Source organism: Solea solea, chromosome 18, assembly GCF_958295425.1.
Source record: "Solea solea chromosome 18, fSolSol10.1, whole genome shotgun sequence".
In the NCBI taxonomy this organism is placed as follows: domain Eukaryota; kingdom Metazoa; phylum Chordata; class Actinopteri; order Pleuronectiformes; family Soleidae; genus Solea; species Solea solea.
In genome coordinates, this window is record NC_081151.1 from 10,524,234 (window position 1) to 10,540,408 (window position 16,175).

Below are 16,175 nucleotides of genomic sequence, written 5' to 3' on the forward strand. Positions count from 1 at the left end.
CCTTTTATACGTTTGTGGATTTTTTTTTTCCCTTTTGTTTGCGATAAAATTGTGAAATTGCATGTTTTTCAAGTAGGCGTAAGATCAACTGGGAGCAAGGAATCCAGTCAAAACCAGTTTGCTTTTCAAATATTAAACAACATCCACTTCTTAAGAGCCACAGTTGTGCTCAGTTTCTCTCTGAGGCAGGAATGTAGTGCATAGGCGGAGTAAAACTTGAACTGTGTGTTGTGTTCTGTTCTGAGATGGAGTGCTCAAGTAAGTTACCTTGTCTGAGTCCTGCTGAGTTGAGGCTGTTGATCAGGCAGAGCGATTCCAGAATAAGCACCACCACTGGATTGGCAAAAGGTAAGAGCCAGTGCATGCACTTGTTGAAATTGTTAACTTTCTTGTGAAACCTTTATCCTCTTTGTCATGTTTTTTTTCCTTTATCATAATTAAATAAATTTGTACAATACCAAATCTGCTCTCATTTAACAAGAGCACATGTTTGGCAACTAACTTAACTTTCCATGTGAACAATGCTAAATTTCCAGTTATTGTAATAACGACACATATGCAACATTTTTAAGTTGCACTGTTTACGAAACCATCAAACCATGACATGCTACACAAGTATGAAGCTTTGTCAATGATTGATGATCTCTACTGCCGTGATTCAGTGATTTATTAACATTGCAGTCACATAATGTGTCACTTTTCCCTGACATGGGGCCAATAGTGTTCTGCAGAGAGCCAGTTATATTCATATTCTTGAAGGGACTGTTCATTTTGTTAAGAGCCAATAACTAGCCTGAGACAAATACGTTTAACACATTTAACACATTATTGCCTTACAGCAAGAAGCTCCCCATTAAATATCATGCAAATCTGTTATGCTGCTCAAACTCAAATGACCTGGGGGCCACTCAGCATTTGTCTGGTTAGGAGAGACCAGTGACATCAGTGTTTACCAAACCTGGAAATGATGTTCTCAAATGTCTTGTTTTGTCCACAAATTAAAATGATTCAGTTTAACTTGTTTTATTATAAAAAAAAAAACACTCAATTGTTGACGATTCATACAGTAATTGATTAATAATCGAATAATTGTTGCAGCCACGAAGTGGAAAAAAGTCAAACTTTATGAGGATATATATATTATATATATTTGTTACAATATTTCAAAGAATTTCAAAATAAAAGAGTATGTTTTGATACGGAACAATACACGTTTATGATTATTTGTTATGCAAAATGACGGCAATAACTCGATATTGAGGAGGGCTGCATGAAATTGATTTGCGGGCTGCAAGTTTGAGAGCTCTGCTTTAAAATGGGCAAAGGGAACCAATGCAGTGTTTTTATGTGTGTACCTGTGTGTGTGCGTGTCTGTGTGTCAGGATACCAGCAGGCTAATGTCGTCATTTTACCCAAGCACCTGGCCGAAGACTTTGAAGCCTTCTGTCACAGTAATCCCGCCCCCTTGCCACTCCTATATCGCAGCCAATCGGGAGAGACCTCCTGTCTGCCTTTAGCCAGAAATGCTGACATAAGGTTTTTGTGCATTTTATTCATTCATTATTCTTTCGTGATTCATGTCAATGTGAATGCATGTTCTCCTAAACCTTTTACCCTGTATCTATTTTCCAGGACAGACATTTCTCAGTACTGTGTGTATGAGAAGGGTCACCTGGTGGAAACAGTCTCCAGTCTGCAGAATTACACCAGGGAACCAAGGTAATTCAAGCAAATGTAGAATTGCTGAACAAAACCATGCTTACTGGACCTTTCTGTGTGGAGTTTGAATGTTCTCCATGTGAGTGCGTGGGTTTATTCCAGTTTACTTAAACATGCAGAGGTTAATTGAATGCTCTAAATGGGTGTGAATGTGAGAGTGGATGGTTGTTTGTCTCTATATGTTTGCCCTGCAATGGACTGGTGACCTGTTCAGTGGGGTGTAACTTATAGAGACAAACCAATCACTCTCACACCTAATTTAACTAATCCCCATATTGCATGTTTTTGGACTGTGGGAGGAAGCCGGAGAACACGGAGAAAACCCAGGCGCACACGGGGAGAACATGCAAACTCCATGCAGAGCCAGTTTAGATCCCTGTGAAACGCTCTATCTTTTTGTTGCACTACTTGTTGTATGTACAGCTTAATGACAATAAAAGTGATTTGATTTGATTTGATTTGATTTGATTTGATTTGATTTGATTTGATTTGATTTGATTTGATTGATTTGAAATGCCCTTGCCTTCTTGCCGCAAAAGCAAGAGTGCTAACCACTACACCAACCTGATAAAATTGCATTATCAAATTGCATTATAAATGACTGATAAAGTGTGTAAGATTAATGATGGTTTATAGTTTGGTTTGCATAGCCTTAGAATAGACCCTTTATATGTACTGCTGCCATTTTTTACAGCAGCCAAAACAGACAAACAAGCCAGAAAGTGTATTTCCCATATTAAATTGGATGCTTACCACGCAGATGAAGTGTGTCAAATGAGTCATTACCAGGCTTATGCAGAGTTTGTTTGTCGTTGATGGAGCAGGGAAACATCTAAAACATGCAGAGCAGTGAGTCTCCTGGGAGCAGGATTGAGAAACACTGAACATCCTGCCTGGTATGCATTGTAGTTCACTGATGTACGTGTTTGTTGCAACCTACAGTCTCACCATTAGATTTCACTCATACTTACACACTGGACATTGAATAAACCGCTACATAATGGATTTTCTGTCATCATCATCAGTACACTACATCATTTAGTGAGCTGCCAGGCTTTAGTTTTTCTATATTCTTTGTGTTCATTGTGAGGCTACCTTTGTTCTTGCTGTGCTCCCATGCAGGATTGCTTCAGGACAGCAGGCCGTAAATCAGAGCCATCAGTGGTCGGACATGGTGTGTTTCTATCTGGGCTGCAGTTTTGGCTTTGAGGGCAAATTGAAGACCGCTGGAGTCCCTGTCAGAAATGTGGAGCAGGGCAGAAACGTCAGCATGTACAGGGTACGGTGCAAAGGTTCCGTATGTGTGTTTGCAATAATAGACAGCAGAGATAATATAATTGAACATTAGCATGAATACAATCTTCTGAATGAAACAAATCTTAAAGTATCTGGACAGGACAGTTACAGGGAGCCAGAGTAGAGAAATGTTGCAACATTTTGAATTAACTGAACCGTTTTAATAGACTTGTTGGAACATCCTGGTAGTAAAGAGTTATCCAGCAGTAATCTAATGTTCATAATGTTCCGCAGGTGGAAGAAGGCTGTTCTGGAAAGTAGCTTAATGTGTGATTCAAATGGCATGTCCTGGTCAAAAATAACTCCCAAGGTTCCTCACAGTGGAACTGGAAGCCACGGTTGATGTCATCTTAAGAGACAATGTGGTCAGAAAGTTTTTCTCTTAAGGAGTTTAGGGCCAAGTGCAATGACCTCAGTTTTGTCTGAGTTTAAGAGAAGAAAGTTACAGATATTCAGGACATAATGTCCTGAATCAAGAAAAGGATATAGCCTCTGTAAACATTTGAACATAGTAATGGTCTGTGTTCTAAGGGTAAACATGAACAAACTGGAATCTATCAGATGAGTACGATTCAACACAGATCCCAAGCGTCTGAATATTATGATCAGTGGTGTCAAATGCAGCACTAAGATCTAACAGGACAAGCACAGACACTAGACCATTATCTGAGGCCAAGAGAAGGTCGTTAGTAACTTAAACTAGTGCTGTAACTTTTTGATTGGTTAATCTTTCATGTCAAATGTAGGTGTAATGTATTTACCATATCTTTGTCAAACGATTATACAGTGTGTGCAATAATTCTGTGACTCTGGCATGATTTGGGCACCTTCAACATCCTGTGTTAATCATTGTGGAGACTTTCAGAGAGCAAGTCATGTTGCAATATTCTTATTATTGTTGAATTGAATCTTCCAATGCATCACAGATTTGTTGAAATGATGATCGTTACAATCATTTCACAGAAAGCCCTTACAGACCAGGACACTCTGCAAACACTTGTGTGATACAGTCTATTATGTTCTTGTGTGTGAAGACTGCAGTTACCTGTCGCCCTGCTGGAGCCTTCAGCTGCCCTCTAGTGGTCACTATGCGTCCTGTTCCAGCTGCTCTGCTGAATGCGGCAGTGGAGGTTACTCATCTCAGTCCACGAGCACATGGAGCACCTGTACACATAGGAGAACCAGGTACGTACACACACATACAGTGAGGACAAAGTGTGTCAGCGTAGGCATAGTTGTATCTTAGCCTTCAACTTAACCAGTTCCCCAGAAATGAGGTTCTGCCTCTTTAAAACCCAGTTTTGGGACTGACGACTACTGGTGTGGATGTGCATGTGTGTCTACAGTGTATGTCGTCATTTCTAAATCTAAATCTTATACTTTATTAATCCCCTTAGGGGGATTATTTCTCTGCATTTGACCCATCCTAGAATTAGGAGGAGTGGGCTGAGTAGCACCCGGGAAGCTACTCCCGTGTGTCTACTTTCCACTTGGCCACGGGCTGCCCGTATTTAACCTGCAAGTTCCATGCATTTTCCTCCTCTGGTTAAGAGACAAACAACCTACAGATACAGATCACCATAATCTAGCACAGATAAGAATGAGCATTGTACAATTCTCTTTCTCGCCTCTGGGGGAAAACATTCCTTCAAATGATCGAAGAAACCCAGCTTTGGTTTCAGTTTTTTCAATAAGTTGTCAATATGTACAATAAAAGCTTCTATACACATCATTTGTGGCATACAGAACCCGTCCAAATCAGATTCACTCTTTAAACAGCTTGTGTGTGCATGTGTGTTTGTGTAGCGCTCATCGGCATAAAGGACCTGTCCAGACCAGACTATGGGGAGCCAGTCGAGCTGCAGCCTGGTGATGTCCCAGTCTTCTGGGCTTGTGGAGTGACCGCAATCGAGGCAGTACTGAGCAGCAGTGAGCAATATGACTGACTAGAGCTGTAGTCACTTCAGTATACTGCACATTTAAACAACTTAAAAGATTGGAGGAAATGATCATGCTGTCAGTTTGATCTGATCTCCCAACATCATGTTCTGTTGTGTCTTTCAGAACCTTCATTGGCCTTCAGTCATTCACCAGGATGTATGTTCCTGACTGATGTCCCAGACTCCTCTACTTCCCTCATAACTCCTCCCCCTGACGTACTGAATGGCCCAAACACTGAACTCAGTCCTGAGCTGACGCCACTCTGCTTCTTGGTATCCCACAAGCCCTTGCTGTACAGCCTGGTATCTCAGCGTGCAGCAGCAAGAATCCGACATCTGGAGATTATTATCGGAGAAGATTTAGGTAATTAGATCCACAAATTAGTAAGAGATCATAGATGACCGGACACTTAGTTATGTGCTTGGATGTAAATGATGAACAATTGTGTGTGTTGAGATAGAATTGTGATTTCAATCTCCAGTGTGTAACCTCTGTTAACTTCTAACCTTAACCGGACTAACCCCACATCTTAGGTGAGCCTGCAGAGCCTCTAGGTCCATATTCTAGCCACAATTCCTTAACCTAGAGTTCTTTCAACATTCCATTCACCTCATCTATAATTGAAAGAATCACGGGTGATTGCTTAACCTTAACTTTGTTGCCGTCTTTACTAATGACGCTGCTAGCGTAGCTGTAATGTAAAACGTGTATTGTAAATGTGATCTAAAATGCATCCTAAGCCTTCAACAGTTAAACTACTTACTGTAGTTTAACTCTCTGCTCTCTGCTCAAACCATAACCCCTCCATTATTTATGTGCATTGCATATTGCACCTTTAAGCAAGGCTTAAGGAACAAATTGAGATACACCATAACAGATCTGTGCACAAAAGCTATCCTGTAAATTGGAAAAAAAACAAAAAACAACAGAAAATGTAAATCTAATGTGTGGAAAAATAATAAGCTGAAGTGATGAAGTTGAGTAGTTTCAAGCAGAAGAGGAGTTCCTCACCCTTAAGCTCTGCTTCGTCTTGGAGTCAGAACCGAGCTGTCACTTTCTGTCACCAGGTGAACGAGGGATCAAACAGTTATTCACTGAGGATGAACTTCTGCACTCCTGTCTGGCTCTCTCCCACTCCACCTCGGTTGCCATAACGACTGGCTTCCCCACGTACATGCACAGGTACCTATATTATTTCTACAGTACTAAACTGGATGCACCTACGCAAATAAATGCACCGAGTAATTTATTATTCTTATTTATTACACCAGCGCACCTCGTTATTCATGCAATTATAGAATCAAGATTGTTTTGGCATTAGTGATCAATAATTCCATAACCTTTTCAGGATGATGTTAATCAAGTGATGTATGAACAACACTCATAGATAAACATCCCCCCATGTTTTTTTTTTTTTCCTATTAGCCCACATGATGAGAATGATGGCCCACCTGGAGCCATTGCCATGGCGACAATGCTGTTGTCTCTAGGGAAACAGGTGACCATGGTAACAGACAGGAGATCCTTGGAGAGGAACCAGGCCCTTATTGATGAAGCTGTGAAAACAGGTAGGAGAAAAGTTTTAATTAAAGTCTGTGAAACCTGCTGTGAAAAAAAAGCATTCACCGACCTAACTGAGATTATTTGTTATTATCTTGTTCGTGAAAGTGAATTGAAAATGAAATGGAAAAACAAAGCCTTTCTCCTCACACCTCGACAATTCCGTCCTCAGGTGTGCTGAAAACTACAATCCCTCTGGTCACCTTTGAAGACACTGGCCCAGATGCTGCTTTGCACTTTTTGTGTCACCATGGAGACCCCAGCAAGCCCAGGTTAGCTGACATTATCTGTCTATTATCTCTGCAATTACAAGCTCTATGTGAATTATCTTGGTATCTTCTGACTTCTCACCTCTCAGAACACTCCAACCAACATTAGCCATGTCCTAGGCTGACCAGCAGGTGGCAGTAATGAGCCTCTCACTATTGAAGCCTGCTGGAGTGAAATGTGTAATGAGGGTGGGGAGGGATGCTGAAGGGTGCATGGGCCCGCCAGAGTCTAGGAGCGCCTCTGGTTTGACGTCAATATCTGTAGCTATTACAATGGAATTAAATGCCCACAATGGTCAATGTCCATCAGGTGCAGGCACAGGGATCATAAGAAGGGAGGAGCTACTACAATACTCAGCGTCAGTATTGGTATCAGCCCAAAAACACTGGATTGGATTTCAGAAAAAGAAAAACAAAGCAGTGGGGGATTGACCCGTCCTAAATGCTTCATGTGCGTAATTATGTGTAATTACCATTTTAGTCATCCAAAATAGTGTTTTGCCAACTGTTTTTTATTTCTTTTAAAGCTAACCCACGTCTTAAAGATAGACATTTATTTGTGACCCCATTCACAATGTCAAATTTGTGTGCATGTTAATATTATGCTTGAATAGGTACACCAGCCATTTTAAAGATCAATCATCATTTGGTAAATGAGTCACAAATTCTTAATTCTAAGAATTATTATTATCTGTGGTTCCCGAGCCAGATTATTGGAACGACTGGTGTAAAAGATGTAAAACTAACTTCATCAAACTGATTTCTGCATGAGTAGATATGCAGGCTTGTTATGTGGATGTGCATCAGATACAAAAAGTAGAATCTAACCATTGTTTCAACAGAGAAAACCTCCAAACGAACTTCACAAATCACAAAGACTACATTTATTCTCTAAAGCCAATGTGGTCCTTGTCTAAACTTTTCAGAGTGTCATTGATCATGTGGCTGTGTTGTTTAAAACCAGGTATGACCACCTTGTGGCGATAGAGCGCAGTGGAAGAGCTGCTGACGGAAATTACTACAACATGAAGGGAGTGGAAATCAAACATCTGGTGGATCCTATTGATAACCTGTTCATCGCTGCCAAGGATTTACCTGGAATTACCACCACGGGTCAGCACATCTCCTTGTCTGTTTTTTTAAGTACTGTAATTTAGTGAAAGCCGACTGAATATGTTCCTCGTAGAAAGCTTTCTTTATCCTGAGATACATTTAACCGACTCAACGCACCCAATAAATGTTTTTAAAAATGTTGCATAAAGTGTATTAAATGTATGGCGACAGTGGCCAGAGGTGGCAGAGCTGAAGGCTCTGAGATTTTCATTGTGAGTGACCAGGATGGACAGGATTAGAAGTGAGCATATTCCAGGGACAGCTTAGGTCGAACAGTTTGGAGATAAAGTAAGAGAGTCAGGTTTGAGATGAGGAGGGATAGTGATTATATTGGACAAAGGGTGTTGAAGATGGAGCTGCCAGGCAGGAGGGATAGAGAAAAACCCCCAGAGAATGTTCATGGATATTGTGAAGGAGCATATGAGGACAGGATGGAGGCAGATGATCCGCTGTGGCGACCCTTAAAGGGCAAAGTATGAGTATGAGCTGTCACAAAGGTATTAGTAGCAACCCGTGGAATGAATTTGATTGAAAGACCAAGATTTTCTTCTGGGGTTGTCCAGCATTACAGTGATATTGGCAGCGTATAAGAGGGGAGAGTGTAAAAAAAAAATTATGAGTTGTTGCTGTTATTTCAACAAATCCTTTGGTATTTGTACTTGGTGTTTTTGGAGTGTTGCAGGAAAGAGCCAGAAAGTATCAGCATCAGTATACTCTTACTGACAGAAAAGAAAGAAAGCCTGTAACTGTGGACTGTGAAGTTCTAGCACAGTAACAGTGGATCAACAAGTTTACACAATGGAGTATATGGCCGTAAAATTACAACTGAATGTGGACACTTTTCTCGCAAGAACTCCAGTAATGCTGTACTTGTACATGTAATATTATGCCCTTATGATGCCCATATACAGTAGCTGAGCAGATGGTCTTGTCTCTGCAGGAATCGGTGATGGCGGTAATGAGTTGGGGATGGGTAAAGTGAAGGAGAAGGTGAAGAGCCTGATACTCAACGGGAGCCTCATAGCCTGTGACGTTCCTGCTGACTATGCCATCATTGTCGGTAAGGAGTCACTGCTGCATGCATGTAGTTGCATGTGTAATAATTGTAAAAAATAGTAATTATTAGGGGTGGGACTCACACTGTACCTCACGAACGTGTGCGATACATGGTCCATGATACCAATAATATCACGATACAACCAAAATCATTATATTGCAAGACAGTCGAGTCATTTGCCCTGGCGTATCGATTCTTCTATTGCACGAGGAAGGACGATGAACTGATATTTTGACCCACCCCTAGTATTTATTATTATTTAAGTAAATTTTGCTGTACAAAAACACAATTTGCCTTGTAATTGTAGTCGCCAGTGTTTCCTCTGTCTTTTCCCACTAACATCCTCGTGCCTCTCTCATACAGGTGTGAGCAATTGGGGTGGATATGCTGTGGCCTGTGGGCTCTACCTACTCTACACCTGCCCGTCACACCAGAGGTACCTGAGGAGAGGACTGGGTGAGGAACTCACAACATCCCAAGAACAGCTTCAGGACTGGACCGCTCAGCTGCCATCTGTGGACAAGGTGACACACACACACGAAGCAAATTATAATAATAATGCTTTTAAGAACTAATTTTGTGATGTTTTTTTAAATTTAATTTGTAATTTTCATAATTCACCATCACAATTCACAGTCTAGTCCACAGAGATCTCAGTCTCTGGACCGTTCCTCTCTCACTTACCCTTCGTTTCCACATCATTTACAACATGGTAATAAACTACAGTCGTTTAGGATTGATTGAGTCAAATTATGTGTTCACTATTGCATAACAAGAAATGTTCCTGGTTGACTTAACTCGACTAATACATGTGCACCTGATTTTCTTCCTTGTGATTACTGCATTATTTCTTGTAAAATTCACTAAAGTCCTATAAAATAGCCCCTCACAATATAATATTGTACAAAGTGAGAAAACTTAATTGTTGTAACCACTCTAAAGGTTAATGGGTTGTTTGTTTGCCTACACCCTGACAGGCAGAGAATTGAATTGAAGCTATAGGGCTGCAAGTTTTTTAATTATTTATTTAATTATTTTTATCGATTAAATTATTAATTCTTAAATGACCTTCTCGATTTTTTTGGTCTGTAATGTCAGAAAATGCAAAACAACAGTGTTTCTCAAACCTGGAAATGACGATGTTCTCGAATGTCTTGTTTTGTCCACAAAGGAGAAACTTAATTTAATTACCCAAAAAAACACTATAATTGATGAATGGATTAAAAAAATAGTTGAGGATTCATTTAGTCTAATGTAAACTAAGCACAGAAAACCTAATCCCCCCCCTTTAGTGCAAAGGAAAATAAACTTTCAGAACACAGCTCCTCATGCATCCATCAGGCAGCCAGAAAAAAGCATTGCAAATGAATGGGTTAGGGTTAGAAACAACGTGAATGCAGCTTTAACATTAAAACCAAACAGCATGAATATAAAACAAATGTACGTGTGTGTTTGTGTGTGTAAAATTATCTCTCTCTCAATGTCTCTCAGGAGGAATCCTTCCTCTCCACTCTGATGCAATTTGGAATACGATGTGGTATAACTGATCACTTAGGGATGAAGGTGGATGGTTTGACATTTCACCCCACACACTCCGACATCATCACCAGACTACGAGAAGTGACACTGTAGACTTCAACTTAAAAAAAAAAAGTATGGCTGAGTATGTAAAAGAAATTATATACAGTATATATATTAATATAGTTCATATGAATCACTTTGAAAGCTCAAACCTTGGGCGTGCGAGTGCTCATTTGGGTCAGCTGTTCAGATCACACATAACCAGCGTATGAAAGGAAGTGAGAGAGAAACGAGTTTCCTGGCACTCATTGTTCTTCTTTAGAGACACAACAACAACAACAACAAAATCACAACAATGGGTGACAGCTGCCCCTAATTTAATATATTTGTATGATATAAAACACATTTTGGAAAGTCAATGATGGCTCTGATGGTGTCTGATGGTACATACAAGGTTACAGTTTAAGTGTTAAATATTCCATTTGGCGCAGGAAAGATTAAATACCGCTGACACCGGGGGCGAAATTGCTTCACACGCACGCTTCGTATTGCGTCACAATGCCGACATACTCTCTGTAACGCGCAAGTGTTACAGGCGATTTGAACAACGCTGTAAATCCCGCGTCACCGCCCGTCATTCTGCTACAGCATTTTCATATCAAAACACAGCTGATCCGCGTAATTATGTGTGAAACAATAACCTCTGCCCCCAGAAAAAGTCTCCAGAACCTCCTTCTACTGTATGTGTGTGTGTGTCTACAACTGGGAAACTCGGGGTCCAATAAAGTTTTGAAGACATGCTTGGTGCTCAAATTGTAAAGTCGTTGCTAAACACCGTTGCTCGGCAACAACAGCCCCACTTATCGGCCTGTCATGTTACAGTAATGCGAGGAATGAAGACGGAGAAAATAGCCCCTTGGGAAACGTCTCTGACCTAAACTAGCACGGAACGGACTATAGCCAGGTCCAAGTCCGGATAGTCTTCAGGCTCATGTAGCGTCACGTTTGTGATTAAAGGTAAAGTACATAAAGTGAAAATCAAGGAATGATGTCCAGCTCCAGCACACTCCTTCGTTTTGTTTTTTTCAGCAGTGACCTTTGTCCAAAATGTGACCCCAGTTTAATAATATGACTTCCTGCTGGACGGCAGCAGCAGCCAGAAGCAGATAAAACTGCCAAGATTAACACACACACACACACACACACACACAGTCTGGTTTCCATCACCTCAAAAGGACATTACACTGACTTGCATTCATTTGCTGGAGACTACCTCTGGCCTGAAGCATAACCATAATTCAGAGCTAAACCATAAATTTAAACTAGTTCCTCAGAAATGATTATCACATTCATTCTTGGCAGTGTTTCTGTCGGGTCCTCAAGGGGTAACAAATACAAATACACACAGACACACACACACACACACAATCTGGTTTCCATCACCTCAAAAGGACATTACACTGACTTGCATTCATTTGCTGGAGACTACCTCTTGCCTGAAGCATAACCACAATTCAGAGCTAAACCCTAAACTTAAACTAGTTCCTCAGAAATGATTATCACATTCATTCTTGGCAGCGTTTGTCAGGGTCCTCAAGGGGTAACAAATACAAATACACACAGACACACACACACACACACAATCTGGTTTCCATCACCTCAAAAGGACATTACACTGACTTGCATTCATTTGCTGGAGACTACCTCTTGCCTGAAGCATAACCACAATTCAGAGCTAAACCCTAAACTTAAACTAGTTCCTCAGAAATGATTATCACATTCATTCTTGGCAGCGTTTGTCAGGGTCCTCAAGGGGTAACAAATACAAATACACACACACACACACACACTATTAAACTCGGTACCTCCAGAGGAAGGATGCCGTTACTAAAACAAATAAATCAACAGACAATAGCAAACAAAAGGGAAAAAACATTCCTTTTCATTTGCAGCTCCTGGTTCACCTTGACATCCAGCCAACCATAATATCTCTAAAATCTGAAATACAGAGACAGAAGAGTTGTTAAAAGAAGCAGAGTCTCTCTCACGTCAAAAACTAAGAATATCAGCACACCTCGCACAGAACTCAGAAGTGAAAAGCACACTTGAATAATCAATTGTAACACCTTTGTTGGGGCCCCTCAACTATGAAGCAGTAAATTACATTTCTGGACACTCAGGCATGTTCTAACCCTTGTATTAGCTTAAATCTTTCATTCTAAATAAAATAAATACATCTCAGAAGAATGGTTTTGTGTTGATTTTCACTTCCTATTCAAAGTGGCTAAGAGATGAATATGGTGTCAGCCTACTGACAGGTAAGTAAGTGATTCTATGTTGATTTTCTTATCGATTCTTTGCTGCACGAGCAGAACGCATGCATAATACTCCCTCTGTACTTTAATGTCGTGTATGGATTGCAGAGTTTACCTGGTGCTGGAAAAACAATCAGGTTAGCACTCATTAAAATTCATGGTGTGGAAAACCTGAACAAAAACAAACTGCATTTACTTTATAGCCTGGTGCAGAACAAAAAGTGTATTTAGTTTAGATGGTTATTAGTACCGTCACATACAATTGAAATGAAATGCATTTTGCACTTAGAAACTCGTTTGGCACAGATTGAGCCATTTGTATAAAGCACCTGAAAGTGATACAATGACTCTGGTGGAAGTTTTTTTACAATATTACTTGAGTAAAAGTCTTAAAGTATGTGACATGTATTGTATTTAGTATCAAAAGTAGTTTTCTGACATTAAACATACTTAAGTTTTAGAAGTAAGCTTGCATTGAGGACCAAAAAACATACAGTAAGAGAGGGAGGACATTTTGTTTCAGGGTTAAGACTTGGTTTTAGGTTAGGCTGTGATGGTTAAGGTTAAGGTAAGTGGTTAGGGAATGCATTATGTATTTGAGTGTCATCACGGTGACGTGTGTGTTTGTCAATGATAACTTTTAAAGCACCCAAAAATACATATCTGATTTCCTCTTACCTTATGAACCTGGCAATCCAGATTGAGGACCAAGGGTCAGCAGGCCTCTTTAGTCCGGGCACCCACTCTTTGGAACAACCTGCCTCAGGAGATCGGTCTGAAAAGCTCCTCAACTCATTTTAAAAACATAACAAAAGTGTGCTTTTTCTGGGTTAGTTCCTCTTATTGATGGACCTGTGGTTTGTTGTCTTAAAAAGGTACAGTGTAGGATCTCTCACCTCACACTTCCCTTCCACAGTTTTGGCCTTCAGTTGGCATCAAAACTCAATTTAGTTTGTCGATTAAAAACAGGCTAATCCAACATGAATGATGTGAATATTAAGGGGCGTGTTCTACGGAAGTGAAAACAACAATTCGTACAACAAGGTGATTGTACATATTACAAAAATCTTACACACTGGACCTTTAATGTTCAAATTTTCAACTTATTTTATATAAAGTGCTCTCTATAAACGTGTAAATACATATGTATATAACCTATCATTTCAAGCAGGAGAATTTGGGGGGGGCCGGGTTGAAGCAGTAAAAGCCACATCCTGTTTGAACAGTCTGGAATACACACAGCACAGAGCAGCGATCAACATCAACAGGAGGACATGTGGGCAGAAGAGACGTGAGACGTCCTTCTGAAAAACTTCCTGCTGTTGACACCGTGGCTGAGGTCACACACCCACACATTAACGTCGCAGTGCAATGCGACCACGATTAAAAACAGAAGCAGTCTTTTGTTTTTTGCATTCAGTCTCATTTATAAAAAAATATCTTTATCACATTCATGACTTGAAGACGTCATTTGAACGTTTATCATGATAAACGTTACGTTATATAGGCTTCGACAATAATGATACATTATTGAACAACTTCAATGCAAATTGTTTAAAAAACAACAAAAAAAACATGACCACAACAATACTGTGCCATTCATTTGCATGCAAGTGGCGACATGTGAACACTGGACGTGGTCATTCAAACCGTTTCATAGAACCAGAGCAGAAGAGGGAAAGAGCGAGGAGAGCAGACAAGACACATGCCAGAGTTTACCAGCAGTGTCACTGCTGCTGCATTCAATGACATCACGTCAATTCAACGTCACCCAAAGACAGAATATGTACAAAACACTATCACTTTTAAATTAATGATAAACATAAAGAATAAATAGCAATTCTTTTTTCTCTTCTTTTTAAATGAACATAACCGTTTCAAAAGAAATGTTAATTACTGCCGATTAACAGTAGTTAGTCTGATTTAGAGGCGCAATTATTATTATAATTTACGTATAAAGCCACAATTGCCTCTATTATGTTTGATATAACGGCACAGCTGCAGCAAATTATTTACACTTTGTCTTCTTTGGTTTACTGTGTCAAGGGTTGTGCTATTAGATTTGTTCTAGTACCGCACCCTTTGTGCCGTTACACAATCATTTTAACCCAGTGAGCCAAAGTAAGTCGTTACAGGTTTTCTCTGGGGTTTGCGCGGAAGTACACATTCATCATTACAAAACCATGATACATCACATCTTTTCCAGAGTATCTGTCATTGTAAACGGGTCCCTGGTGGACAGTGAACACTCTTTGGCAAAGGTGTTCCCTCTCTACCTTTACTTCATGAGACACATAAAAACACCACGGAGGATTTTTATGAAGTTGCTTGTAACATATTTGGAGAGAACGAAACCAATGATTAAAAACATTCAGAGGATTTGCATTGCAGCAAGCCAACAGAGAAATGCATGAAGTACATGAAGCATTGTTAAAACGACAGGTTTACAGACGCAGTCTGATAGTTAAAGGGTCATTTCTGCTCCTTCCAAACCTGATGCACTCTTTCTTTGAGCAGAAACAATTCAAAGGATCATTTTTTTTTAATCAATATTTTGTTTAAGATTATTTGTTTTTGATGAATAACCGTGTCATAAGCTGGATAAAGTGCAGTGAGGACTAATTATCAGGACCATGGACCTAAATATTGGACTCTTTACCCTGATGATTATTCCAACATGGATATTGTTCTTCAGACCCTGATCACCTGATATGAAAATAAATAAATCTTTGCTTTCTTATGATCTTATAATCTACTCTCCAAAGCCATTAAAGGGGCCTGAATTTGACGTAAGTTTAACATTGTTTAGATAACTATAGGCAAACTTTATAGACATAATATTGACGAGCTAAACAATCCAAGCTAGTTTCCATCAAAAAGCCATATTTCTACATATTTGTAGAAAGTATAAACCAAATTTTTGGATAACACATGGTATCCAAATTTGTCAAGAACTGTAAACACCAGCTATTAAACTCTGTGTTGTGATTATTTTCTCGTTTTGTTCAAGCTGATAATGTAAAAGTGGAACACAGTTTGCAAACACAACACATGGTATGGTTAAGGTAGGCCCCCCTGTTTTTGTTTTCAACCACAAACACCATCTCAAAACTACATCTACTTTCTGTTAACCCTTTAACACAGTGTATTGAGGACGACATTTGCATTACCGGAATTACGCAATGGTTTCTGCTATTGGAAAAATTCCAACAGTTTCTGAAAGCTGAGAAGTTGCAAGTCAAGGGCAACATGCGGCTATTACGGTAAATTTCACTCGCACTGTTGCAGGAAGCCGGTGAATCAGCATCTTTGTCACCAGAGTGTTGGAAAAATGCCTGTACATAAGTTTCCATATTTTTTTCTAAATAAAACTTTATGTTTTTC

General features: G+C 39.8%; 1 protein-coding gene across 6 annotated transcripts in view; it reads left to right on the top strand.

Moving 5' to 3' along the window:
• The window catches only part of dglucy (D-glutamate cyclase), a 16,076-nt gene extending 3,353 nt beyond the window's left edge, over nt 1–12,723 (top strand). For all 6 annotated transcript variants that reach the window (XM_058615242.1, XM_058615237.1, XM_058615236.1 and 3 more), the window contains 14 exons: nt 246–348; nt 1,383–1,536; nt 1,633–1,719; nt 2,842–2,998; nt 4,050–4,200; nt 4,822–4,944; nt 5,080–5,319; nt 6,024–6,138; nt 6,382–6,524; nt 6,689–6,788; nt 7,750–7,898; nt 8,839–8,958; nt 9,319–9,479; nt 10,447–12,723. In XM_058615242.1, the coding sequence (XP_058471225.1) occupies nt 246–348; nt 1,383–1,536; nt 1,633–1,719; nt 2,842–2,998; nt 4,050–4,200; nt 4,822–4,944; nt 5,080–5,319; nt 6,024–6,138; nt 6,382–6,524; nt 6,689–6,788; nt 7,750–7,898; nt 8,839–8,958; nt 9,319–9,479; nt 10,447–10,587 (1,944 nt within the window). In that variant the 3' untranslated portion in view covers nt 10,588–12,723. The remainder of the gene's footprint in view (nt 1–245; nt 349–1,382; nt 1,537–1,632; nt 1,720–2,841; nt 2,999–4,049; nt 4,201–4,821; nt 4,945–5,079; nt 5,320–6,023; nt 6,139–6,381; nt 6,525–6,688; nt 6,789–7,749; nt 7,899–8,838; nt 8,959–9,318; nt 9,480–10,446) is intronic.
• The last annotated feature ends 3,452 nt before the right edge of the window (nt 12,724–16,175 follow it).